The 17,610-nt window shown below is 53.3% G+C and overlaps 2 protein-coding genes and 1 long non-coding RNA gene across 4 annotated transcripts in view; 2 read left to right on the plus strand and 1 right to left on the minus strand.

The window, feature by feature from the left end:
* Positions 1–872: 872 nt before the first annotated feature.
* Positions 873–7,344, plus strand: Fkbp8 (FK506 binding protein 8, 38kDa). 2 transcript variants are annotated; one of them, XM_013507284.1, is made up of 8 exons: positions 873–1,194; positions 4,318–4,487; positions 4,566–4,654; positions 4,872–5,092; positions 5,255–5,427; positions 6,303–6,380; positions 6,558–6,689; positions 6,895–7,344. In XM_013507284.1, the coding sequence occupies exons 1-8, from the start codon at positions 897–899 to the stop codon at positions 6,979–6,981; spliced, it is 1,248 nt and encodes a 415-aa protein (XP_013362738.1). In that variant the 5' UTR covers positions 873–896; the 3' UTR covers positions 6,982–7,344. The 2 variants fall into 2 exon arrangements, with proteins under 2 accessions (XP_013362738.1, XP_013362739.1); XM_013507285.1 differs by having other exon boundaries at positions 4,875–5,092.
* A 4,114-nt stretch (positions 7,345–11,458) lies between these two features.
* Positions 11,459–16,988, minus strand: LOC106147178. The gene is made up of 3 exons (XR_001231953.1): positions 16,719–16,988; positions 16,051–16,118; positions 11,459–12,127 (listed from the first exon to the last, which is right to left on the minus strand). It is a non-coding gene; the product is annotated as an uncharacterized LOC106147178 (long non-coding RNA).
* Positions 16,989–17,343: 355 nt separating this feature from the next.
* The window catches only part of Ell (elongation factor RNA polymerase II), a 39,830-nt gene continuing 39,563 nt past the window's right edge, over positions 17,344–17,610 (plus strand). Inside the window, exon 1 of the mRNA XM_005409573.2 lies at positions 17,344–17,564. Coding sequence (XP_005409630.2) covers positions 17,430–17,564 — 135 coding nt within the window. The 5' untranslated portion in view covers positions 17,344–17,429. The remainder of the gene's footprint in view (positions 17,565–17,610) is intronic.

Raw genomic sequence — 17,610 nt, forward strand, 5'->3', positions numbered from 1 at the left:
AGGCGGCGGGACAGCGGGCGTTCACGGGGCGACGCGTGGCCGGGGGCGCCGGCCGGAGCAGGGGCGCGAGGGGTGGGCGGGAGGCCGTGGAGTGCGGCGCAGGGGATTGTGGGGGTGGGGAGCCCGGAAGGAGCCCGCAGGTGAGGCTGGCTGAGGAGGGCCCCCTGAGTTTGGGGTCTGGGTTGGGTTTGTGATGGGAAAGCCGCGGCCTGGAGGCTCCGCGAAGGCCTGGGGCAAGGGAGAGGCCGTGCGGACGCCCCTACTTGGAGAAGGCACCGTGGAGTGTGGAAGGTTGTCGCCTTGGGGTAGCTGGGTGCCGGGGGTCCTGCCGGCTCCTGGGGGAGGCAGATCGCTTCGGGAGGCCAGACATGGAAAGGCCCTGTGAAGATCCCATGCCCCAGGTAGCCCAGAGGCTGTAAAAATGGCTTCCCTGGGGCCTCGGGGGCTGCCCCCCCAAATGCATCCCAGCAGCCTTTTCTTGTTGTTTAAGCAGACGAAGCTCCAAGGTCGGGAACCCCGGGTCTCAGACCTGCCCTTGCTTTTTTTTTTGGCTTGCTCTGTGACCTTGGGCTAATGGCACTGCCTCTCTGGGCCTGGATCTCCTTTTTTTCTAGAATGTAGCGGGGAGGTCCCCCCATCTCCAGGGGTGTCTGGGGTGATTTAATAATAATTAGCTGTAATGATAGCTAACATCATCTGAGCTTGATGCTTGGATGGTTAACTTCTTTCAACAAGCCAGGCTTGTAGTGAGGCCCATTGTACAGATAAGATAGCCAAGGCCCACAGCTCCAGGATCACAGTGGCAGCACAGGGAACGGCTGCAGCGGGGACTTGAGGGCCATGTGGGATCCTCAACCCCATCTATCCCCCAGGGCCAGTTCCCGACCCCCAGCAGCATGGCGTCCTGTGCAGAGGAGCCTTCTGAGCCCACCGCCGTGCCGCCTGCTGGGCTTCCCCCACTCGAGGACTTCGAGGTACTGGACGGGGTTGAGGACGCAGATGCTGAGGAGGAGGAGGAGGAAGAGGAGGAAGAAGAGGAGGATGACCTGAGCGAGCTGCCACCGCTCGAGGACATGGGACAGTCCCCAGCAGAGGAGGCTGAGCAGCCGGGAGCGCTGGCCCGAGAGTTCCTGGCCTCCGCGGAGCCTGCGCCTACGCCAGCCCCAGCCCCTGAGGAGTGGCTGGACATTCTAGGTAAGCCGGGTTGCCGGGGTTGGTCCGCAGAGCTCAACAGCCCGCTCCAGGTGTGACCTTCGGACCTCCTGTCCCCTGGACGCGTTTCCCGTCTGTGCTGTTCGGGCTGGAGTTGGTGACTGCTGGCCCGATGGTGAGCTTCATTCACACACATGCACACGTATGTGTGCGCACTTGTGCATGCGCGCGCATAGACACGTGCTGTGTTGTTGTCATATCTGTTCATAGCAGCCCAGAGAGGCTGAGTCACCCACCCAGCGTGACACAGTGAGCCTGCAGCACCAGCCCGTTGTTCGTCTTGACACGTGCAGGGCCCCTCACAAGCATGTCCTGACATCACACAGGCGGGCGAGACCCTGTTCTCTTCATCCCTCCTGTGCTGGTTACCATCCTTTTTTTTTTTTTTTGGTCTTTTCTTCTGGTACCAGGAATTGAACTCACGACCTTACACTTGCCAGGCAGGGGCTTTGCCGCTGAGCTAAATCCCCAGCCCCTCTTGTTACCATTCTTGAGCAGCTTTATAACTGTAAGCTGCCATCAGTAAATTTGGGGGAGACAAGTTTTTTAAATGTTTTTGGTAGTGCTGGGGAGCAAAGCCAAGGCCTTATGCGTGCTAGGTGAGCACTCTGCCACTGAGCTGCACCCAGCCTCTTATTTATGTCCTAAGTGTGCATAAAAGTCTGCAAAGAAGGGGACAAAATAAGCTGGGTGTGATGGTGCCGGCCTGGGATCCCAGCTACTGGGGATGCTGAAGTGGGGGCATCGAAAATCAAAGGCCGGAGCCGGGCGTGGTGGCGTACGCCTGTAATCCCAGCACTCCGGAGGCTGAAGCAGGAGAATACTCGCTATGAGTTTGAGACCAGCCTGTGCTACAAAGTGAGCTCAAGGCCAGCCTGAACTGCATAGTGAGATCCTGTCTCAAAAAGACCCCATCCCCAAAAAAGAAAAAAATTGAAGGCCAGATTGGGCAACTCAGAAGCACTGTGCTTCAAAAATAAAAATTTTTTAAAAATGGGGAGTGTTTGGGCTTGTAGCTCAGTGTGAAAGCTCTGAGTTTAATCCCCGCTATCACACACAGAAAGGTACTATTAATGAAAAACATTGCTCTTAAAAATAACACCAGGTAGTACTTCCTGAGTGCTAACTCTGCACCCGGCCGCTGCTGCGTCTTACTTTATTCTTCCAACGATGTCTCGTCAATGCCCGCCCTGTGGTACAGAGAGCACGATGGACTCGGAGCGGCCTCGGTACCTGCCGGAGGTCGCGCGACTTCCCTGGCTGTTGAGAGGCTTGGAAGCTGCTTCACTGTTCCCCCTGCAGGCTGTTGTCACCTATGTGTGCAGCGATGTTTGTCTGTCTGCACCAGGTGCCGTCCGAGGTCTGACCCTGGCGTCCGGGCAGTGGTCAAGGGCGCCTGTCCTGTGTGAGGGCCTGGATTCCAAGCCCAGCACTGCAGAAACGCAAGAGAAAATGAAGACTCAAGGCCTCTTCTAGTTTCCAGATAAGGAAATGGAGGTCCTGAGAGGACATGGTTTGGCCAGAGTTGCAGGGTGGCCGGGTGTGGTGCCGCGCGCCTGTAACCCCAGCACTCAGGAGGCTGAAGCAGGAGGATCATCGCGAGTTTGCGGCCTGCCTGGGCTACAGAGTGTTCAAGGCCAGCCTGAGCTGTATAGTGAGACCTTGTCTCAGAAAGACAACAACAGAGAAACCCAGGGTTGCACAGTGGAGGGGCACAGTCCACAGGGCCATCATTCGTGTCCGGGGACTGTAAGACCCAGGCATCTGCTGGGATCCCCCGCCTAGATGCCAGCAATATTCAAGTTGGGGAACGGCGTGAAGATTTGAAATAGTCTAGAATCTTCTAGAGTATACCAGAACGTTCTGGAATAAGGATGGCTGCGTCAGTCCCTGTCTACGCTTTAGGCTAGGGTTGGTTCATTCCTGTGAAATGTTTTAGGCCAATGGAATGTGACAGTTTAGGGACGTGTTGGGACGTGGGTGACCACAGGCCCTGTCACTCTGCTAACCCCCTGAGCTCTGTCCAGCAGCAGCCCAGGGAGCGCCCTGAGGAAGGTGCAGGCTGTGTGTCCCTTGGTCAGTCACCTGCCTGCGGTGTGCTTCGTTCTTGTGCCGTCACATCAGCCTGTGCGGACATCGCTCCAGCAGCCGCCATGAGGGCACGGCGGTCATCACGGGGCTCCCGATCTCTTCACAGGGCAGACCGGTCTCAATTGCGGGGCTGCTGAGTGCACTAGGCCTGGTGCTCCGTGGGCATTGGCTGATTCCGATGACCTGGGTGTGGAGGGCGCCTCGGTTTGGAGGCTGCGTGGGTGGTGGTGCTCCTGTGGATCGCAGGAAGTTCCTGTGTTCCATATTTAAATCCAAGGTGCCGGGGCTGGGGACTTAGCCCAGCGGCACAGCGCCTGCCTGGCAAGCGCAAGGTCAAGAGTTCAATTCCTGGTACTGGGAAAACGCCCCTCCCCCCAAAAAATAAGTAAATAAATCCAAGGTGCCTTCAGTGAGGCCGGGGCTCTGTGAACCCAGCAAAAGCTGTGTGTGCCACAGGCAGACCACGCAGTTGCCCCCATTTCATGTCTGGGTAAGCTGAGGCCCAGGGTCCCAGGGCTGACATATGAACTAAAAGGTGTCTTGCCATATATTTTTTGTGATCCTATGACTAAATCCAGAGTTTTCACACAAAGCTATATTCCCAGCTTATTTTTCTTTTTCTTTTTCTTTTTTTTGTTTTTTTTTTTGAGGCAGGGTCTCACTAAGTAGTTAAACTTCCCAGGCTGGGCTGGAACTTGTGAACCTCTTGCCTCAGCCTCCCAGAGCATAGGGATCACAGGTGGGTACCACCGTGCCTCGCTTTTAATTTTCATAAGACAACGCCCGGAGCAGCCGTTTTTCACCCCACACCTGCCCCATCAGGGCTGCGGTATGGCTCCGTGGTGAATACTTGTCAGGTGTGCGTGAGGCCCTGGGTCTGTCGCCAGCAGCACGCATGCGTGCACACACGCACGCAGGTGTGCACACACCTGGATGAGCACACACAAACAGGCCAGGGAGATCGTGCCCGCCTTTGCCAGCTGCGCACTGACGGGCCTGGACCCACCCCGGCAGGGAACGGGCTGCTGAGGAAGAAGACGCTGGTCCCGGGGCCGCCTGGCTCGGGCCGCCCGACCAAGGGCCAGGTGGTGACGGTGCAGCTGCAGATGTCGCTGGAGAACGGCACGCGGGTGCAGGAGGAGCCTGAGCTGGCCTTCACCCTGGGCGACTGCGACGTCATCCAGGTGGGCCGGGGCGGCGTGGTGGGGTTGGGACGCTGGGGACCTGGCGCACCTGACCGGCCCCGCCGGCCCTGCCCCTAGGCCCTGGACCTCAGTGTGCCCCTCATGGATGTGGGTGAGACGGCCATGGTCACTGCTGACTCCAAGTACTGCTACGGACCCCAGGGCAGGTGAGCGCCGCCCAGGGTCCCCTGTGGCCTCTCCCTCCCGCCTCTGCCCACCTGTGCACAGGAGGGGGAACCCAGGCTCGGGGAAGGAAGCCACCAGCCAAGGCCCGCGGCTGCCGGGGACGGCCACCTACCGCGCGTGGGACTGAGGGGTAACGCTGGGGACTGGCTGTGGGTCTGGGGCCGCCGGCCCTAAGTGGCACCTACCCGCCCCCCTCAGCAGGAGCCCCTACATTCCCCCGCACGCGGCGCTGTGCCTGGAGGTGACCCTGAAGACGGCGGTGGACGGGCCTGACCTGGAGCTGCTCACGGGCCAGGAGCGCGTGGCGCTGGCCAACCGGAAGCGCGAGTGCGGCAATGCCCACTACCAGCGTGCGGACTTCGTGTTGGCCGCCAACTCCTATGACCTGGCCATCAAGGCCATCACCTCCAGCGCCAAAGGTGACCGCGCCCTGACCGCCCTCCGCCCCTGAACGCGGCATTCCCCAGGCCGGTGGGGAAGGCCGGAAGGTGGTGACTGAGGCCTGCGCGGCAGATGGGGAGACAGGCCCCGGGGCAGGGCAGGGCAGCGTGGGTGGCCCTGCTGACCACTGTCCCCCGCAGTGGACATGACCTTCGAGGAGGAGGAGCAGCTGCTGCAGCTGAAGGTCAAGTGTCTGAACAACCTCGCGGCTTCACAGCTCAAGCTGGACCACTACCGTGCCGCCCTGCGCTCCTGCAGCCTGGTGCTCGAGCACCAGCCCGACAACATCAAGGCGCTCTTCCGCAAGGGCAAGGTGGGCACCAGTGGGCACTGGGAGCCGCCCTTCGCTTGGTGGTAGCTGCCCCCTGTGCAGAAGCCTCCATGGCTCCCCTGTCCTTTAACGGACACCGGGGCCTTCCCAAGACGCCCGCCCCTTCCCACCTGCACTGCTGCCCTCGCCCGCTTCTCTCCATGCCACCCAGCCCCATCCCGCTTGCTTCTGCGCCAGCTCGCACTCCACAGCCTTTGCAGGCTCTGCCTCTGCCTGCAGGTCCCTCCCTGGTCCAGTTCAGAACTGGAATCGAACTCAAGACCTTGCACTTGCCAGGCAGGTGCTTAATGCCACTGAGCTAAATCCCCGGCCCCGAGGGCTTGTCTTTCAGTGTGAGGGCCAGAACCTGGGGCCTTGCGGATGCTGGGCAGACGCTCACCCGTGAGCTGCACCTGCAGCGCCCGCGGACCCGTTAGTCCTAGGCCAGAGAAACTGAGGTGTGGACGTCGCCACCTGGGTGTTCGTGAGCAGCCCGAGGGGCTCCCTCAGCCCTCGTTTGTCGGGCACCTGTTGTGTGCAGAGCATCACAGGATCCTGGAGTGAATCTGTTCGGTGGCCATAGGAGCCCTGGGGCACTGCAAGAACAGGCTCAAATGAAAAGGAGGGGCTGTTGGTCCATGCAGCTGCCTGCTCCCGGGTGGTGGGCTTCAGGCACAGCTGGATCCAGGCAGGGTGTCTCGGGGACGTCGCGTCGGCTTGGGCTCCTTCTTGGGCCCACTCTGCTCTCGGGGCCACCTAGCGGCTCCTCACTGCCAGGCCCCACGGAGGAAGCGGCAGGCCCTCAGCTCACCCTTGGAGCCCTGCTTCCCGAAGGCCAGGCCCTCGGGGTTCCTCAGCCACGCCCCCCTCCCCCCCAGGTGCTGGCGCAGCAGGGTGAGTACAGCGAGGCCATCCCCATCCTGCGGGCGGCGCTGAAGCTGGAGCCCTCCAACAAGGTTTGTGGCATTTTACGCCTGCGCCATCCCCATCCTCACCCGGCTCCTGCCCATCTCAGCGCAGGCCCCGCCCCCTGCCCGGCTGCAGTTCCCTTGTGGGAGGGGCACAGATGGAAGCCTGCATATCCCCTGGCCCTAGGAAGGCAGTGTAGCACTTGGCCTCCTTTTCCTCCACAGACGATCCATGCCGAGCTCTCGAAGCTGGTGAAGAAGCATGCGGCGCAGCGAAGTACAGAGACTGCCCTGTACCGGAAGATGCTGGGCAACCCCAGCCGGCTGCCCGCCAAGTGTCCGGGCAAGGGTGCCTGGGTGAGCGAGGGATGCAGGGAAGGTGTCGTGCAGGAGGGAACATTTGAATTGGGCTTTGATGCACATGTAGGAGTTTGATCGGTGGAAAAGGCCTGGCCAGGCGGTAATGCTCCAGGGAGCCTGTTTGGGTCCTTTTGGGAACTGAGGCTAGAGATGCTGTTTTCGTTGTCTCCAGCCATCTGACCGCCCCCGTCTCTGTCCACAGTCCATCCCATGGAAGTGGCTGTTTGGGGCGACTGCCATTGCCCTGGGGGGTGTGGCTCTCTCTGTGGTCATCGCTGCCAGGAACTGACCACCCAGGTGGCCACCACACTCTGCACACCGTGGACCCTATCCTGCCCCGCCTCCCCCAGGCTCCCTGTCCACTGCCCGCCCTGGCCTAGCCCCTCCCCCGGGCCGGGGCAGCAAGGATGGGGTCTCGTGGCCCGGCAAGTGGGAGTCGAGGCCCCGGGAGGGTGGCGAGGCACGGCCCAGAGGGAGGGCGCGAGTGGGGGGCCCTGCTCCTCCAGACCAGCTCCCCACCCTCATCCCGTCCCCAGGGTCAGGCCTCAGTTTCTCCTCTCCGCAGCCGGGGGCGGCCCCCCCAGCCCCCAGCACCAGCCTCCCACCCGCCTGTCGCCCCGCTCCCCACGTGAAATAAAGCCTCCCACCCGCATTCCTGAGCCTCCTTCCTGTCGCCTGGGCGGGGCCAGGCTGAGTCGCAGGGTGCACCCTGCGGCACACTGCCTGCTTCCCGAGGGCAGAAATGGATGTGCCCCAGGCCCTGGCCTGGCGTGAATCAGCCGGAAGCGTGGTCCAGTGCCAGCACCGCCAGAGGGAGGAGACCTGGGGTCCCAGGAGGGCTGCAGGCCTGGGATGGGCTTGTGAGGTGTGGCGGAGGGGGGCTAGGGAAGGGTCCCTCAGGGGTGCCATGCGCGGGGACCTCAGTGACCACAGGGGCAACAGTCCCCGAGGCCCTGCACAGGACGGACGGCACTGTCTGCCGGGCTTGCGTGGGGCCCAGTGCTCCTACTGTGTGGGTTTTAAGGCACGACGTCCCCATGTTGTTAGGTTGGGCTGGCCCTAACCTCCCAGTCCCGCCTCAGCCGAGGTGGGCATCGTTACAGGGGTGTGGTGGCCACCTATGATCCCGGCCGCTCAAGAGGCTGAGGCAGGAGGACTGAAACTTGGGCCTGGCCTAGGCTTTAGTGACTCAGCAAGACCCAGTCTCAAAAAATAAAAAGTGGCTGTGGACCAGTGCAGCACGAGGACCCAGACTGAGTCCCAAGCACCACAGAACCAAACACATGGGGTGACTTTGTGTTTTGAGGCAGAGTCTCACCGTGTAGCCCAGCTTGGCCTTCAACTCACAGAGGTCCTCCTGCCTCAGCCTTCTGAATGCTGGGATGACAGGTGTGTGGCACCACGCCTGGCCAGAGGTGACTTACTACCATTTGAGATGGAGTCTCCCAGAGTTGCCCAGGCTGGCCTTGAACTGCTGCCTCAGCCTCATGAACAGCATCAGCCGGTACAGGGAGGCTGCTGGCTCCAGTGTTTCCTTGGCCCAGAGAGCTGGGCAGAGCATGGGCTGGGGGCCAGCCTCCTCCTGGCGGAGGCCTGGTGCCCTTGCCTGTCGTTCTATTCAGGGTGTCAGGTCCTGAGAACGAGGTGCCCGCGGATGAAAAGTAAGAAAAAAGACCAAGAGGCAAAAAGTCTGGGATGAGGGGGCTTACAGCCTCTCGGACTGCAGCCTCAAATACCAAATTCAGTCACCTTTTACTGAGCGAGAACCAAGAACGTAGCTAGGACAAATGGTACCAAACATTTTAGCAAGGATAATTAAAGGATTGCCCTTCTCACATGTAATCCGACCTGGCTACAATCCCAGCACTCCAGAGGCTGAGACAGGAGGATCATAATCTCAAGGTTAAACAAATCCTTGTGTCCTCAGTGCATTCCTAATCAAAGAATGTGCTGCTCCACACTTCCCTCTTTGTTTTGCTGCCATCCTTCGAAGCATCAGCGAGGGGGTTGCCAATTGTCTTCCCATCTCTCGGCCTTTTCTGGATGAGCTTTGCCAGGTCGAGAGGTGACATCTTGTGGTTACACTTTTCTAGTGGATGTCCAAGACCAAGTTAAAATGACACATATAAATAAAAATTTTAACCTTTCGCAATCTATCAATGGTCAGTTAAGTCTCAGGAAACACCTTGGAACCAAGGGCAGCATCTCCTGCTCTTCAGTCAGTGTCAGCCGTCTGGATGAGTCACGGCCAGTGCTCGACCAAGGTGCTTTCTGTGAAGGCCTGAGAGATTTTCTCTCCTGGTGACTCTCCGTAGGCGCACTGTACATCGCAGAATCACTTTCCTCTGTGGTCCCATAATCTCTTTGATCAGAAAGTCAGGGACTCAATCAAGTGACAGGATGTCACAGCACAGGTTCTCTTAAGTCCTGAGTCTTTACTGACCTTGGAGGACATAGCCAAAATATTCGCTGTCCTTTAGCCCAATTTAGCTCTCTAATTTATGGTCTCCAAACCTCAGTTGTTAAACATCAGCAGAGAAGATTAATGACATAGCATTGTAAGGGAGGCAGTAAGCTTAATATTACAATCTGATCTGAATAGCAAACACCTTAGAACGTAGAAATGGAATCATTATTTTCTAACAACCATGGATATCCTAATGTATAAATCCTAATAGAATGTTAACAAATAACAGTTACATATTTTTACCCAGAAGTTTAGAAATCAAGACTATACATATAAAAAAAACCCCGTATGTAACATTGCTACATGACAATCATGATGACATTTTGTAACATACTTAAATTTTCGTTTTGACATAACATGACCAATTAATCTTATACATAAGAAGATATCCTTTAATGGGATACACGTCACATGTTTTTGTTAAAGGTAGAGGTCTTAATCTGAAGGAAAGTCTTATCAGGATAAACAGTCTTTGTTTTACATTTTGGAAAATCTGTAGATCCAGAATCATGAATACATTAAATACACCAAGAGATTAGTACTAATGAATTACCATACACATGTGAAAACCTTTGTTAAAATTAGTTTTGTACCAAGAGTATCTTTTATGAGAAAACCTTACTGTAATTTTTACTGAAAAACTTGCTTTTGACCAAATGGTCCAATTATTGGGGTATCTCCCAAGAGACTGTGGAGATCACTGGGGGCTCCTTATTAATAATAAGGGTTGGCCACTCCTCTATTCACCAACTGGAGTCCCACCCAATAATTTCTCCTCACCCTAAGGACTGTGGCTAAAATATCTTAATTTTGATATCATTTAAACCAGCTGGTAACTTAAGTGAAAACATGTTTTTAAATCTATAACCCAACTGTATTATTAAAAAAATTGTTGAGTTCAAAATAAAGGGGAACAGCTGTCCCCAGAATGACAAACACGCAAACAAGTACACATCTACATAGAATCAGAGTGCACTCAAATATATGTTTGACCAAATTGAATTACAGTAATTCTATTATAATTTTAGAAATTTATAATTTAAATAGACGTCAGATTTTGTTGTCAATCAGCAGAGATCTCTTAGAAAAGTTTTGGAAGGAATAGAATCTTTCATCTACGAAGAACATGTACATTTTGTATTTTATCCTGAGAACACTGGTGACTTTCTGTTGTTATTAATGTTCCCCGTGTGTCCTATGGACCGGGAAGCCATCTAGATTCATTAACATAAATTGGCGCAGGCATCTATGCCCAATTCTGTAGGGCCTACCGTAGCGGCTATTACGGCCAACATCGCTATAAACATATTACCAGCCATCAAGTCTTGTCTAGGGGAGTCCAGCAGCTTCTCGCGTCATGGGTGAATTTCTTAAGTTGTCCCCAGGTGGGGGGTTGTGCTTTCTGAGTGCTCTCGGTTGGTGTCTGGGGGTGGTGCTGTAATGACATCGCTCTCATTGCTTCCACCCGAGGATTCAGATAGAATCTGACTCTTTCGTGGCTCGTGTCGAGGTTGAATTCTTCTAGCAGGTAACCACACTTTTTCTCCTGAATCTGTAATGACACAAGCAAATCCTCTCCCCCAAATTTGAACAATACCTCTTTCCCATTTTCCAGTGTGGGTATCTTTCCAAAAGATGGGTTGTCTTATTGGTTCTGGTGGCCCCTTAATAAGGGTGGCCCCAAATTTTTCTGCTGCTGCAGTAGATGAATCTTTACTAATATCCAAAAAATGTAAAGTGAATAGGGCTTCACGTAATAATTGGAGTGGTGAACTTCTATTCCCATCTTCCCCTTTTTGTTTAGCTAACATCAATTTAAGAGTAGCATGTGCCCTTTCAATCGTACCTTGCCCTTGAGGATTACATGGAATGCCAGTATAATGACTGATATCCCACAAGGCACAGAATTGCTGGAAGGAATATGACACATAAGCAGGTCCACTGTCAGTTTTAATTGCTTTGAGTTTACCTATAATAGCAAAACACTCTAACAAACGATTTTTCACATGTACAAATTTTTCTCCTGATTGTGCAGAGGCCCATACAAAGCCACAATAAGTGTCAATAACATGTACAAGTCCAAGTTTCCCAAAAGCAGGAATATGTGTTACATCCATTTGCCATAACTCATTACTTTGCAAGCCTCTAGGATTTGTTCCAGGCTGAAAAGTAGGACTATTAAGCATTCTCCAAGTAGGACAGGATAAAATGATTTCACGAGCTTGTTTTTTTGTTTGTTTGTTTTTTGTTTTTTTTCCAGTACTGGGAATCGAACTCATAACATTGCGCTTGCCAGGCAGGCGCTGTGCCACTGAGCTAAGTCCCCAGCCCCTTGCAAGCTTGTTGAATGGAAAGTTGAGGAAATTTTTTAACGTAAACCTTTGGTATTCACGTGAGTTAAAGCATGAAATCCAGTGGCTAAACAATCTGGTGAAGAAATAGCAACAAGTTTATCAGCTTCATCATTCTATTTAACCATGTCACCAGGAAGGGGTGAATGAGAACGAATATGAGTTATGTAAATAGGAAAATCTCTATGACGAATATTAATTTATAATTGGCAGAACAATTGATTAAGTTCAGTATCATTTGACAAAGTAGCTGTTCGTGTATGATCAACTGTGAACCACACATCCTGGGAGTCTGTAACAATACTAATGGATTCTGGAACATCTAGTAAGAGTTGGGTCACTGCCTGGAGTTCTGCTCTTTGTGCAGAATGAAAAGGAGCATGCCATACTTTTGAAATTCTTTCTACATATCCGGCTTTCCCATTGCTGCCACCATCAGTGGAATATGTGTCTGCTGCTGGTGTAGGTTCAGAGCGCACAATTTGAGGTAAAATCCAGTCATGCCGTTTTAGGAACTGTGAAAGTTTAGAATTAGGGAAATGGTTGTCTACTTTTCCAATATAACCGGCAAGTCCAATGTGTCGCTGTTCACTCATTTGTAATGCCTGATCCATCTGCTGCTTTGTCAAGGAAAAAACAATAGATTCAGGGTCTTTTCCTAACTGTCGTAAGCGAGCTCGACCTTTAAACACAATTAAACCTATTTTATCTGTATAAGTAGTGAGTCGCTTCTGTTCCTTGTGTGGAAGAAATATCCATTCTAGAACTGCTGCTTTTTGCCAAAATATAGCCGTAGGAGAATGGGATGATGGAAAAATTAAGACTATAACAAGGTTTAGATAAATCCATAGGGTTAGCTGAGTTTGACTTATATGTTGTTCTAGCCAGGCTAATTCTTTTTCTCCTTCTGTTGTAAGGCGGCAAGAGCTATCTAATGCTGGGTTCCCTTTAAGAGTATTAAAAAGGTGTTGCAGGGGCCGGGGATTTAGCTCAGTGGCACAGCACCTGCCTGGCAAGCGCAAGGTCATGAGTTTGATTCCCGGTACCGGAAAAAAACAACAAAAATAAATAAATAAATAAAAAGGTGTTAAGTAGGAATGCCTAAAGAAGGTCGTAATCAATTAATATCTCCTAGTAGTTTTTGAAAATCATTAAGGGTGAGAAGCTGGTCTCTACAAATACTCATTTTGGGGGGGATTATTTGCTGTTTTTGAAGAACATGACCTAAATAAGCAATAGGATAGTTGGTCTGAATTTTATCTGGGGCTATCTGTAGGCCAAAGTCAATCAACAACTGCTTGGCTACACAGAAGATTTCCTGTAAATACCTTTCTGAGCTAGCAGGAAAAAGAATATCATCTATATAGTGTATAATCTTTCCCGCAATAATTCTAAAGGTTTGTTAACATAATATTGGCAGAACATTGAACTATTTAGCATTCCTTGAGGGACATATCTTTTCCAATGATATCTTTTTACTGGCTCCTGGTTATTAAAAGTAGGTACAGTAAATGCAAACTTTTTTCTATCTGCTGGTCGTAATGGAATGGTAAAAAAACAATCCTTAAGCTCTATAACCATTAACTTCCAGTTCTTAGGTATCATAACAGGAGAGGGTAATCCAGGCTGTAATGGACCCATGGATTGAATAACTTCATTAATTTTTCTAAGATTTGTGAGCATTCTCCATTTACCTGATTTCTTTTGTTTTTGTCTTTTTTTTTCCGGTACCGGGAATCGAACTCACAACCTTGCGCTTGCCAGGCAGGTGCTGTGCCGCTGAGCTAAATCCCCAGGCCCTACCTGATTTCTTCTTAATTACAAATACAGGGGAACTCCAGGGGCTAGTAGATTCCTCACTATGTCCTTCTGACAGTTGTTCTTATACTAATGATCTTCGGGCTTCTAATTTTTCTTTTGGAAGAGGCCACTGCTCAACCCAAATTGGCTTACTAGTAAGCCATTTTAAAGATAAAGTGAAGCCCTTTTCTACAGCGGTCTCTATCATAAGTTTGGGTACCCTACACCACGTGTCCCTTTGGAAATTACAGGAGCTTGTACACAACCGTTGGCTTCACAAGAATTATAATGCATTTGAGCCATCGTAGTCTTTGCCTGATATACGTGAAATGCTCACATGTGCTCCCCACTGCATTAATAAATCTTCCCCAGGGGCTGGGGATTTAGCTCAGCGGCAAAGCACCTGCCTGGCAAGCGCAAGGTCGTGAGTTCGGCTCCCGGTACCGGAGAAAAAAAACCAAAACCAAAAAAAAAATAAAAATAAATAAATCTTCCCCATAGATTCACTGCTGTATCAGCAGCATATGGTTTTAAAGTGCCTGTTTGTCCTTCTGGACCAGAAATCTGAAGCATATTAACACTCTGGGGAACATCTGTCATTGTCCCAGCACCAGAGAAAACTGTAGGCACCTTCTTTGTGGGCCAAAGTTTAGGCCAGTGTAGCCATGAAATTATAGTCCCATCTGCTCCTGTGTCTACCGATCCCATAAAAACTTTTCCATCTATTTTCAGTTGTAACTCAGGTCTTTCGTCCGCTATGCAAGTTTGCCAAAAATTTTTTTTCGGGTGCTGCCAAAACCCCCTACACGCTCTATAGGAGCAGCATGGCCTTTTATAGATGGAAGAATCAGTAACTGGGCTATATGCTCTCCTGCTTCAGTTTGATGTGGCTGTAAGGTCTGCATCATAACCTGAATCTCATCCTTACAGTCAGAGTCTGTCACCCCCATTTGTACTAAAATCCTTTAGAAGTCAAACTACTTCTTCCCACTAGCAAACAGATCTCTCAGGTAGAGGCCCATAAAGCCCAGTTCTGATCTTTTGAATTCCTAAAGCAGGGGATAACCTAATATTCTCTAGGGAGGGGATATCTATTTTTTTGTGTTTGTTTTTGTTTTCTTTCAGTACCGGGAATCGAACTCACGACCTTGCACTTGCCAGGCAGATGATGTGCGGCTGAGCTAAATCCCCCGCCCCTTAGGGAAGGGGATGTCTAATGCTGCGCTCCCCCTGGTTGCGGCAGAGATCACTGACTCTGCTTGGACGTGGTCGTAGTCATTGCTGACTGGAAATGTCTGGTAACTCCCCATATTGTTTGTCCTTGGGCCCCAAGACATGCCTATAATCTCAGCATTCAAGAGGCTGAGACAGGAGGATCATAAACTCAAAGTTAAACAAATCATTGTGTCCTCAATGCATTCTAATCAAAGAATGTTCTTCTCCACACTTGCCTGGGTGGCCACAGCCAGGGTTGTCACCTCACAGCAGCCTCCTTAGGCCTCAGCTCTGGGCCCAGGAGGCAGCTGATAGACGCCTTGGCAGCAACAAATGAACTCCTTTATTCACTCAGCACACCCTAAATTGCTAAATTGCTGGGGCTGGCCTTAAACTTGCAGTCTTCCTGCCTCAGCCTTCCACAGCGCAATGCTTACAGGTGTGGGCTACCCCACCCGGCTATTTTTTTATGTTTCGGGGGAGATGGGATCTTGGTATGTTGCCCAGGTTCATTTCAGACTCCTGAACTCAAGGGATTCTCCTGCCTCAGCCTCTTGAGTAGCTGGACTGTAGTAGCCCACCACTGTGCCAGCCTATTTGCTTCTGTGATGCTGGGGATGGCGCCCAGGGCCTGGGGGTGCTAAGCAGCGCCCTGCTCCTGAGCGACAGCCTCTCCGTGTGCTGTGGCCTTGCTATCCTCTCCTGATGTGTGACAGCGAGTGCAGGGCGGGCGCAGGGTGGAAACGGCGTTCCTGCAGGGTCCGCTTACGGAATTGCGGCAGGAAGAAGCCTGCTCCTGCTCAGAGCAGAAGCTGTGGTGTTTTGCTGAACGGCTCAGCCTGCGGTTGGTGGAGTCCCAGAACGTGGACGCTGGGGGCCCAAGTGCAGGGCGTCAAGGAGCGCGCTGGAGCCGGTCACTGCCCGCCCCCACCGCTCCCTCTCCAAGTGAGGCTTGACTGGCCCGGGCCCCAGCGCCGCTGCAGGGTAGCAGCCGTAGTGACTGCTGCCCAGGCTTCAGTTACAGTGACAGGGACGAGGACCCAGGTGTCCAGGGGTCGGGACAGCGGGGTCCTGGAAGGTTCCTGCTCATTGGCGCAAGGAGGCTGGGGCTGAGCCTAGCTCTGGCTTCCCATGGAGTCCTAACAGAGACGGGTGAAACTGTGTGGCTCGCGGGGTGCGGTCCAGCACCTCCCCGACAGGTCCCGCGCAGCGTGTGACCCAGCAGTTCCATTCCCGGCTTACAACCCAAAGCTGAGAGAGAAAAATGTGTTAGTGTGGACGGGGGCGTAGCCCAGAGGAAGAGTGCTTACTTAGCGTGCCCGAGGCCCTGGCGTCAGTCAACAGCACTGAAAACAAAAACAAAATACCATGTGCATGAATGTTCACAGGGGCCACTCATCAGAGTGAGAAAGCAGAAGCAACTCAAACGTCTCTTAAAGGGTGAGTGGACACACAAAATGTGATGGGTCCCTACAGCGGAATATTATTCTGTCATGAAGAAGGAGCCGGGTGTGCTGGTACACACCTGTAATCCTAGCACTTGGGAGGCTGAAGCAGGACGATTGTTGTCGGAGGCCGGCCTTTGGGTTTTGTCTGAAAGAAACCAAAAGGAGGAAAAACCCACAAAACGAGGTATTGATACATGCTATGAGGACAATGAACCTTGAAAACACACAGAAAAATCAAACTAAAGGTGAATCCAAAGACAGGAAGCAGATTAGTGACAGCCAGGGGCTAGGAGAGGCGAAGGGAGTGTTGGCAGAGGCCCAGTAATGACAACATTGCAAATGTAGTAAAGGCCATTGAATTGTAAGGGAAGATGTACCGCCTGGCGTGGTGGCGCACGCCTGTAATCCCAGCACTGTGGGAGGCTGAGGCAGGAGGATCGTCGCGAATTTGAGACCAGCCTGGGCTACAAAGTGAGTTCAAGACCAGCCGGAACTGCATAGCGAGATCGTCTCAAGAACACACACACACACACACACACACACACACACACACACACACAAAGGCCGTGGGGGGGGGCGCGCTGATTATGCAGTGCAGTGTCAAAGCGGTGGGTTAGCAAGCAAACAAAACCCAAAAACATACAAACAAAACAGCAAAAGGCCCTGGGTTCCATCCCCAGCAGCGAAGAAAAATAAGATTTAAAAACCAACGAAGTTATGTTTTGGAAACTGCGCTGGACTCTACCATGGGCGAGGACTGTGGGGAGTTGGGTTTCAGCCTTCTGGAAGTCTCCTCTGGTCCTAGGAGGTTTCCCGGATCCTCCTCCTCCTCCCAGCTTTCCCGCAGCCTCACGGCCGGGAATCCCAGCCGCCCACCTTAAGGGAAGCCGCAGCGGCCCAACCCAGCGTCCAACGCGCAGCTCCTTTACATAGCCACGCCCAGCCGCCAGGCCGGCCTCGAGTCCCGCCTCCCACACGCCCTCTCCTCGGCGCCCTACCAAAGCCAAAGACGGAAGACCCCAGAGATCTCATAAATAATGCATACGTCAGCGGTCTGTAAGGCGGGGCTTTAGCCGGCGTCCTGTCAGGTTTATGAATAATACATAGAGGCGGGGCCTGGAGGGGTGCGCGTGGGGAGGCGGAGTTACAGCGCGGAAGTGTCCGCCTCTAGGGCCTGGAGAGGTGGGGCCATCTGCGTATTATGAATATGCAGTAGTTAGGGGCGGAGACTGTGGCGCTCATCGGGCACGCAGAGGGCGTGGCCATCTATGTGTCATGAATAATGCAGCACGTCGGCGGGCAGTGCGGCAGCGGCTGTTGGTGCAGTGGCGCTGGGGGGGGCGTGACCAACCTCACCTCATGAATAATGCAGCACGTCGGCGGGCAGCGGGACGGGGCGGGGCCGGCGCGCCGGCGCTGGAGCCGGGAGGGGGGGCGGGGGATTGATGGTCGCAAGATGGCGGCGCTGAAGGAGGCTCGGAGCTACGGGCTGTCGTGCGGGCGGGTGAGCGACGGCAGCAAGGTGTCCGTGTTCCACGTGAAGCTCACAGACAGTGCCCTGAAGGCCTTCGAGAGCTACCGCGCCGGCCAGGTGAGCGGCGCGGGGTCCGGCGCGGCGGGCGCGGGTGGCGGGGGGC

The sequence above is a fragment of the Chinchilla lanigera genome, unplaced genomic scaffold, assembly GCF_000276665.1.
Source record: "Chinchilla lanigera isolate Chin_1 unplaced genomic scaffold, ChiLan1.0 scaffold00123, whole genome shotgun sequence".
NCBI lineage: Eukaryota > Metazoa > Chordata > Mammalia > Rodentia > Chinchillidae > Chinchilla > Chinchilla lanigera.